The following is a 16,696-nucleotide window of genomic DNA, read 5'->3' on the forward strand; positions in this document are numbered from 1 at the left end:
CTTAAAAAGTCTTGACTTTTCCGTTTAAAAAACCTAATCACCGATAGTACGAAGCAGCGCTTAAGCCCCCTATTGCTATCTCAAAAACAGGGCTCAATCCCTGCGGTTGTCATTCCCTTTCCTCATTTGTAATTTGTACCAAAAAAACCTAGTTTAATCATTAAGACCTTTAGTATTTTCAATCAAAATTTACCTATTTGGTATGTTGATCAGGTTACTTTCATATAGCGTGACATATAATTGATGAAAAATAAATACTTAAATTAATAAATTTTGAAAAAAAAATACTAATAATATTAATGATTAGGCTAAGATTTTTAAATAAGAAATAATAGTATTTAATTTTTAACTTTTTGAGGATTAAATCTTAAAATTTGTTAAAATACAAGGACTAATGACAATTTTTAACCATTAAAGAATTGTACTTATGTACCTTGTATTTTATTGGTTTTTAGGTATTAGATTTGAATGATTGAATTCGGATAAAGGAATTGGAATGTGACCCGTCGTTTAGACCAAATGTCACACTCAATTACCGATTAGTGTGGAATGGCCCTGAAGTTAGAATGTAGTACGTGGAAATAATTATGCTTAGACATGTGCATTCATGGGTCTGTTTTGATTTTGAATTGAATTAATTTGTGTGGATTACGTTAAATTTTTTAAATCATTTTAAGTTTATTTTGGATTTAAGTAATTTTAGGTTTGATAAATTTGTGAATTTGTTTTTTTATCAAATTATTTCAGAGTTAGATTATTTTAGGTTACTTATTTTAAGTAATTTTGGTTTTGGATATTTTTGTGTTTAATTTTTTTTTAATAATCGAATTGAGTTGAAATATACCATAATTAATTATATCGAATTTTTAAATTCGGATCAAAATTAACAAATCTACTTGTGGGGAATGAGCAGTAGGATTAGAACTTAAAACACCCAAAATATGGAAAGAATTTTATTTTTCAATTGAAAACCATATGAAGCCGATGATGAAACATAGGTCAAAGACCTCAAATGTTGTTGATGGAGAACAGTATGTGTTGTATAGCCTACCTTCAAGTTTGAGGTTTTAACCTAAACATCATCATTCACTTAAGCATGAGGATTATAACCCAAAAATCTTTAAACTTTCATATATGTATTGTATCAATTCTATGTACTTTGTTAGGTTTAAATTTGTTGGCTTTGCCTAAAGGATGGAAATTGAAAAAGTCGTATACAGATTGCATTGCGCATTTGGACTTGGTGGCACGAGACCGAATTTGATTTCAGCATTGTAGTGTGGGATTAATCCATTTCTTATAGTGAATCTTAATGTCATTGGAGAGGGGTCATGAATTTCAAAATTGATAGTGTGTTGCAATTGGTTTTGAGACATAAATGTTTACTGTAAGGTGGAACAAGTTCAAATCTTGTTGTTCAGATTAGCTAAAATGTCAACATGACATGGATAAAGGTATGAAATGTGTGAAGGATTCATTGGACAATGCCTTTTGTAACTAATAGGAGAAGGAAAGTAGAGACGAAAACAAAAACGTGATTTAATATGTAAAATGTAAAATGGATTCCTGCATTTCTAGGATTCTTTCGTACATTTAAATATAAAATCCGCACAATTTATGATTTAAGTGGATAATACCTTTCAAGTGAATCACAACATTTGATATTAGACTAATTCTAATGTACTAGCAATGTACCATTAAAGATGGTAACCCTCAATCATTGGATTGGAGAGAATATTATGATCCTAGAGAAGAATTATGAATCTCATTTTAATCGCATATTAAAATTGATCTTTGTTGTACCCTTACCCCTTAGAAACACTCCTTGGTACAACATAAATGAAAGTCCCCACTTGTCCCTTTGGGACATTCCCTTAAAAACGCTCTTCGACTTAATATTCATGTGGGCCCCACTCATTAATTTGTATCTCTAACTCTAAGTACCATGTCCCATTTGAAGTGATTAGCACATTCATTCATCACTTTACCTAAACTTATAATGTCAAACCACTTGATCACTTGCTTCTCACTCACTAATAAGAACTTAACACGTGACACCTCAATATTGCAACTAAGAGTATTAATTCACATTCTTGAAAAAGAGAGACTAGTCTCTCTTTTCTCTCTCCTTAGACGTCATCCTTCTTCAACCTCCTCCAATAACCGCCTTCGCCTTGTCCTAAATTAAGTGAATCACCCATCCTCACCTTCTTTTCTGCCTCGTTAGATTCACACATCAACAATCTTATCATAATTCTATCCAATGAACTAAAATGATGAGATTTAGTAAATTAAAACAGAGAATACTTAAAGAATCAACGGACTGTTCAACAACCCACATCTGTCATGGAACAGTAATTAGTAAGCAATATGTATGTTATCGAATGGTGGCTTCCGAAATGGTGGTGCTGTTGACACCTTTCTCCCGAACACTAATCACATTCAAAGTGCTTATTGGAGTCACATAGATATGAATGAAAATTAAAGAGTTACTCGGCCTGCAATACAAGACTTGTTTTAACTCAAAACAGCTAAAATTGTGTGGACCATTCTGTTTTAATAAATATTATCGAAGTCTTTAAAACCAAGTAGAAGGAAACAAGCCAAAACACAGCAATGGGAACAACCCAGCGGGCCACCGCCCGTACTCGACCAAGACCCACTTCACCACATACTTTTGCACGGCACGAAGCCAGACGAACAGCCGTACCCAATTAGCAGTGCCTAACCAAGCCACAGCTATTTACACGCACACTAACAACAGATCGGAGGCCCTGTAATTAGATTTAAAGTATTTTTGTTGAATAATGTGATGTACTTAGAGTGATATTTAATTATTGTCACTAGACTGACTTCTTTTGGATTATAATTTTTCCTTATTGAACTTCCAGTCCGGTGATCAAGGGATTTTCACCTCATAAAACTCATCCGGATAAAGGTCTAGACTGTTAAGCTCAAGTTTGAGCTCAATACTTTGCTCAAGCTCGATTAAATTTGTTTACTAATTTTTATACTTAAAGCTTGAACTTGATCTCAACTCGATAATCTTAGAGTTTATAATGTATATTAACAGAAATAGCAAAATTTAATAGGATAAAAATATGAAAAACTTGATAAGGCTCGTAAGTCGTTCGAGTCAAGTATTACTAAGCTCGAATTCAGCTGAATCAATAACTCAAGCTCAACTCAATAATTACTAAATCAAGTTCAAAATTTTCCGAGTCAAATTCGAGTAGCTTACGAGGACTAATATCTCATTAACATCCCTTCACCAGGTTCGAGTATCCAAGAAAGTAGTTGGAAGCAAAGTTGTTGGCTGATCGAGCCGAGAACCAACCAAAGTACCAATCTGAAAAAAATCAAACCAGTTGACTTGCAAACCGATTAAACTGATGATTAAACTAATTTTTTATTTTTATGAATATTTTAATGATTCATTTAAAAAAAAATATTTCTCCATTATGCTGGATCGTAACGGTATGTAAAGATTATTCCTTTTAACTGTGCCTTTTTATATTATTTACTATAATAATTCAAATCACATGAACTAAACACAAAATCACCTAAAATTCTAAAAACTAGAATTTAACTCCACCCAAATTAACCCAATCTGACCTACCAAAAATTCAGTGTGATAGATGTGATGGTTGTGTCATCTTTGACACTTAGAAACAATACTTGAGGGCTACTTGCCTGACTTCCTGAAATACAGATGCAAATATCATAACAATAAACCTTAAAAGTCAAAACCAATTTCAACAAGGTTTCCAATAGCAAATATGCCATTTAAAAACAATGACGTATCATTTAGAACAAAATGTGTGTTCCAATATGCAAACAATAAAGCATTGTACTATAATGGCACATTTTGTTCTAAATAAGGTTAGCCTTTACAAGAAAACAACATAAACCAAATAGTCACTTGAAATAAACATATTAACAAAAACACTACAAGGCGAAAAAATTGCCAAATAATTCAAGAAACCAGAGCAAAAGGATGGCTGCATGCTTTAAGTTGGAAATTGAGGCTTATTCACCTTACCATCACGGAAAAATACATGCAATTGGTAGCAAGTGAACACACTCTTCACTATTCAAGTTCGCTGATACGAGCCAATGGTGAATCCCGTGTTTCTAGCTCCTGATCTCATATGAGCCAGCCTTGGTAATATAGCGAACCCACTCGACTGTGTTATACCCCCTCTTCTCCCACACCTGCAAAACAAGGATAATTTCAACATCAAAAGACTGCCTAAAAGAATCACATATGCATTCAGAATACATAAGAATGCTTACTTTAAGAAACCGGACCCGTAAACCAGAGGCTGTAAACATCGGAACCTGAGACAAGAATGCAAATACATTACAGATGTATTTTGCTTTTCTATATGCATGCTAACGTGTCAATAAACCATTGCTTAAGTTACCCGAAACTAATATTCTTTGCCATTTTCGTGAAATACAAACAACAAATAGAACCTTAAATTGATTCTTTACGCATATAGATCATCCAACTATATTCCAAGTGCGAATCTCACACCCCCCCCCCCCCTTTCAAAATTCTCAATTTTCTGCACATCTAGAATATCATGAAATTCAAAGCACCAACCAAGTAATATTTTTTTTTGGGTAAACTACATTAGTAGTCACCCAACTACGGCTTTTTTTTTCTTTTTTGGTCACCCAACTATAAAAAATTATAAAATGGTCACTTAACTATTCAATTTTGTCCTTGGATTTTTGGGTGTTTCCATTTTTACTTTAGCCAGCTGGTGACCAGAAAAGACAAAATTGAATAGTTGGATGACTATTTTGTAACTTTACAAGGTTGGGTGACCAAAAAAGAAATTTACTAATAGTTGGGTGACCCCTACCATAGTTTACCCTATTTTTTCTACATTTTCAAAGAAAAGATATTGTGATGAAACAGAGCAAAAGTGACTTAAAAAATATTAATTAGTAAAATGGTATTTAATTGAGGCACCTGAAATTCCATCTGAATTGGTGGCTTTGTCCAAGACTTCTTTTCTGCCATGGTGGAAATTAACTCAACTTCTGCACTCAAGGTTGGCTCTGTTTGTCCGGGGAATTTTCTTATCCTAAAAAGTCGGATGAAAATGACATTAAACAATTACTGAACTTAATCTAAAGATAAACCAAAAGTAGAGTGAATCTACGACTACAAAGGATAAATTCATTGGGCTATATTGTCAATCAGATAGGTGCAGGGTCCAAGATCAGAGTTGTGGATAGTGGCATAGTGCTGCAACACAAACAAAGCTTTTGGTTCATCCATCTTAGGATGAGAAGAAAAGCCAGCAACCAGATTCTTGATATTAATGTAGCATTTGGAAAACATGCACCAGTTAACAAACTAGAATACTTACTTCCATACCAAGCAATCAATAGCCGCATTGTACTTTGCTCGACCTGATGTTACTTGGAAACTTGTCTTTGCTGTTTGTTTAGGGACAGGAATTTTGACAACAACTCCAAGAGCAAACATTTTTGCTCCAAAGACACTTTTAACCTGAAATATTCTAAGAAATAAGCCAATAACAGAATCATGAACTTCCAAGTATAGCCAATATCAAAATGTATGATTACAAACCTTAACATTTACTTCCATCCGTGTTCGACCAAGTTCCTTGATTGTTGGTAATACCCGAAAAGGAAGATTAACTCCCTCAGTGATACGGTACCTATGCATTCATCAATTCAAAAGAAAATTGAACAAGCATATACAAACAAATAATATATTGTAGAATCATTGGAAAACTGAGACAGTTCATCACCATAAAGCATTAAGTCATTCATTTTCACAATATATCTCCCAGTTTCTAGGTTCTAACGGCACCTATGGGTAACAGAAGCATTCTAACAACACAATCAGAATGCAGATTGGTAGTCTAAGAAGCAAGAAATAAAATAAAATTTTAGCTATAACAGAAGTTGCATACTATATAACATAAACCACAAAATAAAGTAACAAAACTTGGCTACAACTGAAGTTGCATACCATATAAGTGAACTTAAACCTCAAAGTAAATAAGTAAATAAAGGAAAAGACTCCTAAGCTTACTTCATTAATTCAAATTCACCATCTGGTGGCACAAAACTAACAGTCTTTTCAGAGTTGAATCTTGTAAGATTCACACATTGATGGAAAGTAACATCGTCCAGCTCAATAGTCTTGCCACTGCAATATGTAGCATTGTTAGATATGGAAATTATTAACAAACTTACATGCAAATGCAATATAAGCTCACATGAAAGATCAAAACTTCATCACAAAAATTGCAAAATGGGCCAGAAAGAAGACAATAAGATGGTATATTAACAAAGTAAGGAAGCATAAGATGCAATGTTAATGCAAGTAGAAGTCACCTTTTAGCAGGACGGGATTTCATTTGTGATTCTTTCTCAAGCCCAATTTTATCATTCAAGCCCAATTTCAGATCAGGCATTCCAGAGAGGAAGCACTTCATAAGAATCTTGCCAGTAACATCACAACGGAGAACGCTGCCTGGAATCACCAAATGGTTAATTTTCAGCAAAACAGACACCAACAAACAGAACCAGTTTCAAAACTATTACCAACCTTTTGAAGACATAAGTAGGTTTACACTTTCCACAATGTCTAGAAACACCTGAAACAAACAGATGTTAAACTATAGGAACCACCACATCCTAGAGAAAAAGGAATTTGACAGAACTCAGAAGCAAGATTACCTCATTCTTTTTATAAACAAGTCCCTCTCTTCGCCAGCCAACAGCTCCTGTAACTTGTAATGTTGCATTCGGGATAGGCTTATCTGAAGCCTATTAATTTGTTACACATGGAAAATCAAACGGTAAGAGAATGCAACTTTTCATTAAAATTAAAGCACAAAAAAAACCCTACAGCTGGAAAACAAGTATTGTTTACATACACCAAACCTCAACAAAAATAATCTGTAATGCATTAAATACAACAAACCTTGGATGAAAAGGGGGACCGCACTCCTTCTTGAGTAATGTAAAGCTTTAAAATTTCAGGAGAAAGATTTTGAGGGTAGCCAAAGTCCATAATTTCTGCAAAAAAATTACAGAAATCAAACATTTTATCATTCAAATAACATTTGAACCCTAAGTTAACTATTTTCTTCATCCTCCCTCTTTGCAGATGAAATGCCTAAAAATGAATGCCCGGTATAGAAGTTAAGAAACAAACTATATCACTTATTAATTGCCAGTTAATTAATCAGTTGAGCCTGCAAGGAATCAGACGCGGACAGTAATGGAGGCCTCAGGAGGCCCTCCCCCCCCCCCAAAAAAAAAATTTGGAAAATTTCATTTTTCCCTTGAAAATTTTAATTTGGCCCCCAATTTTATTCTTTAAATTTTCATTATGCCTTTTTTTTTGAAAATTTTAATTAAACTCTTATAATTTTTTCTGAAATTCTCATTGATCTCACAAAATTTTAATTAGACCCCAAAATTTTTTTGAAAAAAATATCTCATTGAACTCCTAAAATTTTTGAAAATTTTAGTTACCCCCACCCCTAAACTTAGTCCCAAGATCTGCCATTGCAAGGAATACTCATGTTTCAGTTGCTACCACTAGTATTATGTCAATTCAGCTTCCTATCACAGTCCCTAACACCAGGAATCAAGAATAAAAGGTAAGTAGCGAATGCCAATACAGCACTGCAATAGAACATTAACTGAACACAGAAGTAAACAAACAAGAAGATGAATGTGAAATGAATAAAATTCAGCTTTTAATGAATACATACCATCCAACAATTCATAAATCAGAACGAAATTATTTCGAATAGCATCTTCATCGAAGGCACCACCAAAATAAGATTTGAACATAGAAACAGCCTGCAAAAGGAGCAAAAATACCGGCATCAACTACGAATTGAACATTTTGAAAGCGGAATATAAGGTAAATCTGTTGTATATAAATAAAAAGGAACAATATGAATGACTCTTTGACTACCTCAACAACAAATTTGAAAGCACAAGCCACATTAGCATTACTGCTAACAACAATTACGACGTATACATTGCTGATTCTCATGTAAAAGAACGAGCAACCTCCAATCTGTCGCACAGGACATGTACCGAGTTCTTTCGTTTGCATAATATGCATCCGAAAAGCATCAACCATATTTCCTCTACATGAAGTAAATTACACGAATCAAACACAAAAAAAGAAACCTACAAAGCTCACTCAAACATCGTAAATACGGAAATTTAAAAACACAGCTAAAATAATTCTATCTACAGAAAGCTTATAGTAGCTCGAACTGAAGGAAAAGAGACAGAGGCAGAGAGATAGTGTTACCCGACATCGTCACGATAGAGACGATTAATGAGGACATCACCGCGGAGATTCAAGAAGTAGATGGCGGAAGCAGCCACCGGCATCTTCGATCCAGCGGATCGCCGCCGCACGTTAAATGAGATGAAATGGATCGACGGTGGTGGAAACAGGTGGCGGAGACGGATCTGGAGAAATAAGGACGCTGGCGTTCAAATTTTTTTGGTTTGGTGATTCAAAGCATTGGTGAATCAGAGAATTACAGAGATTGAGTTTTTTCAGATTTTAAAGAGAAAAAAAAGTTAAGTTCGCTGTTTGAGAGATTGATAATTTTGATATTTGATTTTGGCACTGTTTTGCTAACCCGATTAGATGGACCGGAAATGGATTAAGATATTAGTTTAGAATAAAGAGTTAGATAAGTTGATTTAAGAATTGGTTGAACCTTTATATTTTAATGTTTTTAATTTTTTTAAATAATTTATTTAATTGAATTAGATGAACCAATCGAATTATCAATCAGTCAATTAATGGTCTAACCGGTTTAGTCACTGATTCGATTTTGAAAACTTTGAATGTTTTCGTAAATTTTTCTATATAGTTTTTTTAGGAAACCTCCGCATCCAATGTATTGCTAAATTTCGATATTTATAATTGTCGAGTTCCATTTAAAATATATAAATTGTAAATTGTAACAATATAATTTAATTTTCTAATGGTTGTGGATAATCTAATTAAACTTTTTAGTTTTTCATAAAAATCAGAACAAAACTCCATTTGATTTATAGATTCTGTAAAAGCTCAAATTTGACCGAGCTGAAAACTAAATAAATAAATAAATAAATTGTTTATTTAACAGTCCAAGTCCATGTTACAAAGCCCAAACAGTGGGCCCAAAATCAAATATTTCAGACCCATTAACCCGGTTACTACCCAGCAGACCTAAAACTACCCAACAGACCCATTTACACCCTTAACCCAAACAAAATACCAATAAACCAAACCCAAATCAGAAATGGCCCAAAAGCCCAAGTAACTTTAAGGAAACAGGAAACCCTAGGGTTTCCTGAGGATTACAGCGCCGCAGCAGCTTCTAGAAGCCTTGGGGAGTGTCTGTTGAATTCCCCAAAATCGAGGCCATTAATGAGCCTTCTCAGCACAGTCTGGACGACTCCTCAGCTACCAATCAGCGCCTCACCGACACCACCGCCAGACTTCAGGCCTCCATCAACGCCAGCGACCCTTCCATTACCGGATTTTTCGCGAGCACCTGCAAAGAAAGGAAAGAAACACAGCAGATACGAAAAACAAAAAAAGGAAACTAAAATAAAAAGATTTCAGTAGATCACAGACAAGAAATGGAAAGAAAATTTCTTTCCCAGATTATTTAATAACAGTAGTGGCTATAAAAGTCCGAAATCAAACAGTGTAAAGAAGGGACCGAATTTTTTTTACAGAATAAAAATATACTTACAGATATTCATTCAGAGAAATACAAACAGTTTCTAAGAGGTGATTTAATCGTGTACCTTGTTCTTATTTTAGCATGCATATATAAATTGTTTTAAGCATAAATCGTTGAGGTTTTAAAAAGGAAAGAAAGTTACCTGTATTACGCTTGAAGAGGGGAGAGTTTTTAACCCTCCGATCACCGGGCGTGGCGGCGCGTAGGCGCGTGGGAACTGATGGACGAAGATTCCACAGAGCCCCGATCACCGGCCTCTAGTCCCCTTCAGAGGATTCTTTGTTTTTTTTCGTAAAAAGATATTCCAAATGATTTTTAGGCTTTAGTTTTGGCTTATATAGCCTTAACAAAACGACACCGTTTTAGCTTAGTCTGATAAGCTTAAAACGACGACGTTTTGAAGCCTCAAGATCCGCGTGTTGACCCGATTACCCGGGGAGGATCCGCGTGTTTTTAAGAATTGGGCTAATTGCTCATTTGGTCCACCTGTTTTTTATTATTCATAATTTCATTAATATTTATTTATAATTTATCCCTACTGTTTCAATTTCGTTTCAATTTAACCCTCACAGTGTTTTAAAACCACATTGAGGAAACGATGTCGTTTTGGGAATAGGGAAATTTTCCCAATAAGTCCCTTTTGTTTTGCGCGCGTTTTAATTAAGGCCTTAATCCATTTTTATTTCTTTTAAATTTGCCCGATAATTTTACTGAACTTTCAATTTAGCCCTATATTATATATATATATATATGTTTTTTTTACCTTATTTTTATATTGTACATTATAAAATTATTTTACTATATATATTATTATTATTTATTATATCTTATTGTTCACAAACTATTATTATTATTTTACATTATTATTTTATATTATTATTATTATATCTTACTTGTATTATATATTTATTAATTATCTATATACATTGTTCTTACATATATATTTTCGTTATTTTATATTATATCAATTATATTTCTTATTTCCTATATATATATTTCTTATATTTTATTATACGACATTTGTTGTATTTTTATTCTATATTACTTTTTTTTGGCTTATATATCATATATTATCTATTATATTATTTATGTTATTCATTATATTATTTAAAATTTTAAAATTTGTAAATTAAATTATATTTTTAGCTCATATTATACACATATTAAATTATTAGTTATTTATTTATTATGTATTATTTTAAAATGATATTTTCATGTCATGTGTTATTTTATAAATTCTTTTACATACTTTTATTATATATATATTTTTAAACCCAATATATTTATTATTCTTTTATAAATATTTTGTTATTATGCTTTATATATTGTATAGCAAATACTATTTTAAGATTATTATTAAATATTATGTCTTTATTTATGTACACTTTGTTAATAATAACTCATTTCATTTTATATATATATATTGCATATATCATGTGTTATATATTATCTTATCTTTATTATTTGACCTTACCTTTCATGAACATGTACATTAATATTGTAGTACTCTTTTTTGTATGTCATGCATTATTTTATTATTTTTTGTATATCATGCATTATTTAATTATTACTTTGTATATATATATATCTTTGTATGCATATTGTTAATATTTGCTATGAATATATGATTTTTATATATATGTATCTAACGCACGATCTTTATATTATTGTCACCATTCTGTTTAAATGCATGTATTATTTACCTACAACAATAATATGTTATTATGTATGATTTATAATATAATACAATTCATAACACATCATTTTTTTAAAAATAAGGCCCCAAAGTTTAAAAAAAAACATAAAGGCAATGCTTTGTGTTCGGAAATTTCGAGAAAGTAGTGCCCTAACTTATTGGGTTGCAACTTTTCTCGTTAAGTTCGAATAATCTAGTACCCTTCTTAGTTTTTAAATGTTTGCAAAATGTGAGCAACTGTCTTGGGATTGCAAAGCAATATGTCCTAACTTATTGGATATAGCGTTTTGTTGTTTCGAGATAGGGATTTCTAAAAAGCTAACTTAGTATCAATACGTTGATACAAGTGAACTCTAATTTTCAAAAAAAAATTAAAAACATTCTAAAAAGGATTGCATTTTAAAATTTTTGAATCTCCGACATTAAAGACACTTGATAATTAATTGGGTACCAATCTTTGGGCATTACGAGGGTGCTAACCCTTCCTCGTACGTAACTGACTCCCGAACCCGTTTTCTGATTCCGTAGACCAAAACTAATGATTTTAAAACAAAATGTTTTAAAGGTGATCCAATCACACCTAAAAAGATTGGTGGCGACTCCTGTTTTCGTTTTTAAAGTCGATCCCCATTTTCCAAAACTCGATTTAAAGATGGTTTCGACAGATTCAATCATTGATGTAAAGATCATTTCAATATTTTTTATAAATTAGTTCTAGTTGCAGACTCAACTTCGGGCAACTAATCTCTCCTTACTTGTTCGGTAATCAAGAGGCAACTCATTTAAAATTACTTCTCTAATTGATAAATAATCTCGTAACACAACGCTCAAGATTTAATTTACCGACAACATTAAAAATTAGAAAGACCTAATTTTAACCAATAAACTCAGCTCAACAGGGTTCATTGAAGCTAGATCATACACCCACACAACATAAACGTAAACTATAATATAAACTAGTTATGTAGTTTGTCACTAGTATTAAAATAAATTAAAAAATTACAGATTTAATTATCCTAATTGACTCGGCAACCACTCTAAGCAATTGAGCACTAGTCACATATTCAATAAACTTGAGCAGTTGTAATTAAAACAGAATATGCATGAATACCAAAGAACAAAATAAATTTCATGAATTTATTAAATCAAATTTCGATAAAACCTTTGATTAGATAATAGAATTTAGAAGCCCATAAAATAAAGAAAACAAAATAAAACTAAAAATGACTATGTCTAAGTCTCCCCTAATTTTAACCTAACAATGTCAAACTTCCATGCCATTTTCGATGTCTTCCTGACAATTTTTGGGCCCAAGCCATGAAATAAATTTGGTTAGATCGTTTAATTCCTTTCCAATCAATATATTATGGGCCTAAAAAAGGGGTTTGTGGCTCAAGTTAAGGTCAAAATACTGAAGTTAACACACTTATCATCTTCTCTTGTGGCTCAAGCTCGCAATAATATGAGAATAAATGTGTATGATGATGGAACAATTCATCAGTTAACGCAAGTTGGTTTCTATTACACTAGCTAAATTATGAAAGTTATTTTCGTGTTGTCATTCAAATTCGCTCTAATTGAATGACAGAGATTCGAGATTTAAATGTTTATCTCCAATGCAGCAAAGTGACGATGGCATTTGAAGATGTAGCATAGTTGATGGGGCTTTCAATGGGTTGGTGTTTAGTATCAGAATGTTTTAAGCACAATCTAATCAAGTTCTTTATCAAGTGTTTGAGACATATACCAACATTATGTTTGATTTCTAAAGGCTTCAAACTAAGTTAAAATGGTTCAAGATCCCTTCGAGCATCTCTCACATAATCCAACATCCAAAGATATTGAACATCATGCTAGAGCGTATACTATTCAGTTGATTGAAAGTGTGTTGGTGTTAGAAAAGTTTGAAAACTTAGTTCATACTATATATATCTCATTGTTATCTAATTTCCAGACGACTAATACATACAATTGAGAATTTTGTCATTTTAGCCTTCTTATACACGATGCTATATAAGGCGTGTAGAGTAGGAAATGAAGAAGTAAATGACTACTTTGTAATTCCACAATTGTGAAGATGGTTTCGACTTTCGTGATTTAAATTTATTTCTTCAGAGAACTTAAGTTTTCCTTGTGTCAAAAAGGTTTAGAAACATATGTTATAAAATCTATTACATTCTAAACATTTTATATTTATACTAACATTTTATATTTTAATAGGTGGTCCAAGTATTGTGACCATACAATTTACTAGAAAGACAATTTCTTACCGATACAAATATCTATTATGAACAAAAAAAAATACAAACAACAATATTGCAGCCATAATATTGCTGAAGGCAAGTGCACATAGGCATGTTTTTAACGTATATGCAACTTGCTTATATGTTTTTCCTGCATCAAGTGGCATCAAGTTGATCAAGTATCCCAACAATTTGGGATGGTCTATTCCTGTAGATCAGAGAATAACTAAATATCATTTCATAGATTTGTGTTCAAGGTCGCAGCATAATTAGGCCATTAGATTTATTGTGCACATCACATGTTGGGTTAATCATCTCCAAAATAGGCCGTAGGCTACATAGATTAGGGATGGTAATTTTGAAACATCCATTATTTATATTGAATAGTCTAAGGCTGACAGTAAACCATATATATCTATCGAGACAGGCTCATGTACATCAAATTCAATGTCTAATTTCACACGTCAAAGGAGGAACATGGAAGCGCAAGCTCAAATGCCACGGGAGGAAAAATTGGAGGAGGGGAGAATCAACAACCGCATTGTGACATAGGTGTGCCCATTAAATTTTCTATTGAAGTTGGAGAACATAGGCATGGTCGAGGCATAGGCGTGTTTATGCTGAAGTTGCACCAACTATCGTACCGTACCAGATGAATGTCTCAACTTTGTGAGTCTACAAGTTAATCTTGAATTTGTTCAAATCATGGATGAAGATTCGATACACCAACTAGATAAACAATGATATTTTTATTATTATGTTGTATTACTTCAACTAGATAATTTTATATATGAATATTACTTTGATTAAATTATTATCTAATGCACTAATAGTGGAAAGAAAAATTTTCTACTAATTTTTTTTAAATATAACTCAAAGGATTTGGATGCAAATCAACTGTTCTTTTAGTAATAAATATTATTAAGCCAAAATAGTTAAATTACATGTTTCTTAATCAAGTAAAACAAACCAAAATCATAGAAAAAGATGAACATTGGTGCTTTTTCAAATCCATGACCAATCAATAAGATTAGAGATTTTTGCGTACGTTGTCTTGAGTATTCCATGCTCCCAATAAACATGCTTTGCTTGATTTGATATTTCATAATTAAAAATAACAATAATTTGACTAGTCATGGAAAATATGATTTAAAAAATGCATGCACTTTAAGATCGTTTTGTTGTATTATATATATAATAGAACCGAATTACAAAAATAAATTAAAATTGATAAAAAAAATCTGCATTTTCATGATTTTGGAAAAATAATTACTTTCGTATTTGATCCATCAAGTTAAAAAAATTTAGTGGTCGGACGTAAAAAAAGATCGATAAGCCTAGTTTAAGTAGTTCGAGATGTGACCAAAAACTCTAACAAGCATAGTAGTTTTTTGTGCCTATCGAACGGAATGAGTGGCTATATAAAATGAAACATGAGGAGATGGTAAGGATGTTGGAGGTTAGAGGAATCAAGTTGCTGAACTAAGCTTATGAATTTTCAGGTCTCGCTGGGGTGAATTATACGAGTGACTAAAAGATTTTTCATGTCGGTGTTCCTTTTCAAAGCTATGTTTCATTTGCCTCTCCATTCGTTCTTTTGTAAGCCCTTGAAGGAAAATGGGATATGGTGGGCTTCTTATGCTGGATCCCCGTTTGCTTCTTTATTGGTTGTTGCGAGTAAGGCGAGCCTCCAACACTTTACGTCTGTCGCAACATTTATGAGCGCTCCATATCAAACATAGTAGACTCGTGAGACTTTTGAAGTGTTGACTCTGTCGAGAGCTCAAGCTAGAAGTAAGCTTCCCTCAACAGAGTTCATTATAATTTAGTAATTTACTACTGATGATAGTATAACTGCATTGGCATATTTACAGTAATTTTTCACAAAAAAAATTAATGATGTCAACTATTATCTTACGACCTTTTTAATCGAAAAAATAGAAGGATTTAATTTTTAACTTTTTTTTAAACATAAAGACTAAATTTCAAACTTAATTGAGGTCGAAGGGCAGATGAAAAAATTTGACATTTTTTTAATAAAGTTGAATAAATGGATATTTAAGTTAAATTTAGACCCGAGAAATGGTGGCTTATGCTTGAATGCTTCATGTTCTATAATTTCTAAAGTCAACTTTTTCATTAATATTAATTAATAAAGTTGGATTCCATATTTAATTAGGGCCTGAAAATTAAGTTTATACTTAATTCCAAAAATTAGGCACCAATTTAAAATTATTTAATTTAATTGTCATTATAAGGTTATTTTTTTACTAAATTCGAAGACAAAAATCATACATGATTTAGAGCATATTTTTTTTATTTTCTTTTTTTATGATAAATTTTAATATGGATAAATTAATTCAGATTGTAAAAATTTCAAGAAATTTTAGTTTGAGTCAATTTAAATTCAGATTATTTTAATTTCAAGTTCGACGTTCAAATTTAAAGTTCGATTTTTTAAATTGAATCATTAATCTGTTTAAATTTTATACTTTTCCGAAATATTTTAAATTAAATCATTCAACTTTATATCAATTCCAAATCCTATGAATTTTTTTGAGTTTAACAATAATGAAAAAAAAAAGGAGAGGAAAAGGGGTTTATCCACAAAATTCTAGCTCAAATTCCACATTTGAGAAACCAGCTAAATTGTTGAAATCAACTTGATTAATTAAAACCGACAGTTTTTTTTCCCTTGAGAAAACAACAAAGCTATTTAATTAGTCAACTTTTGATTTTGATTAAATTAACATAATCTTCATAAGATATTGTTGCCAAATAATATTGTTTATACACTATATTATGTATATGGCAATTGTTTTGAAGTTCTTTTCATGCTGTTCTGGGATTTTTTTTTAATCACAGTGTAGAAGTATATGAAAATGAAGTGTGTTTTAATTATTAATTTAATTGCATTATAGAATCTGTCAATTCTTATCCGAAATTGAAAAGTCCATTGTATCAATCTAAATTTAAAATAT

At 31.8% G+C, this 16,696-nt stretch overlaps 1 protein-coding gene across 1 annotated transcript; it reads right to left on the reverse strand.

The window, feature by feature from the left end:
* Positions 1-3,736: 3,736 nt before the first annotated feature.
* Positions 3,737-8,696, reverse strand: LOC121223350 (AP-2 complex subunit mu). Its single transcript, XM_041104634.1, has 13 exons — positions 8,336-8,696; positions 7,988-8,165; positions 7,779-7,869; positions 6,980-7,074; positions 6,733-6,822; positions 6,602-6,650; positions 6,388-6,526; positions 6,083-6,199; positions 5,612-5,702; positions 5,388-5,530; positions 4,985-5,099; positions 4,297-4,341; positions 3,737-4,215 (listed from the first exon to the last, which is right to left on the reverse strand). The coding sequence occupies exons 1-13, from the start codon at positions 8,416-8,418 to the stop codon at positions 4,135-4,137; spliced, it is 1,317 nt and encodes a 438-aa protein (XP_040960568.1). The 5' UTR covers positions 8,419-8,696; the 3' UTR covers positions 3,737-4,134.
* Positions 8,697-16,696: the final 8,000 nt, after the last annotated feature.

Source organism: Gossypium hirsutum, chromosome A03, assembly GCF_007990345.1.
Source record: "Gossypium hirsutum isolate 1008001.06 chromosome A03, Gossypium_hirsutum_v2.1, whole genome shotgun sequence".
NCBI classification, from domain to species: Eukaryota; Viridiplantae; Streptophyta; class Magnoliopsida; order Malvales; family Malvaceae; genus Gossypium; species Gossypium hirsutum.

What these genes read in the sequence shown, in the direction of transcription:
- LOC121223350 (XM_041104634.1), bottom strand. Translation starts at nt 8,418, where the DNA reads ATGCCGGTGGCTGCTTCCGCCATCTACTTCTTGAATCTCCGCGGTGAT. An exon ending in GGTCCCCCTTTTCATCCAAG is followed by an intron (nt 6,823 to 6,979) that starts GTTTGTTGTATT and finishes ACAAATTAATAG; the next exon opens with GCTTCAGATAAGCCTATCCC. An exon ending in TACGGGTCCGGTTTCTTAAA is followed by an intron (nt 4,216 to 4,296) that starts GTAAGCATTCTT and finishes CTTGTTTTGCAG; the next exon opens with GTGTGGGAGAAGAGGGGGTA.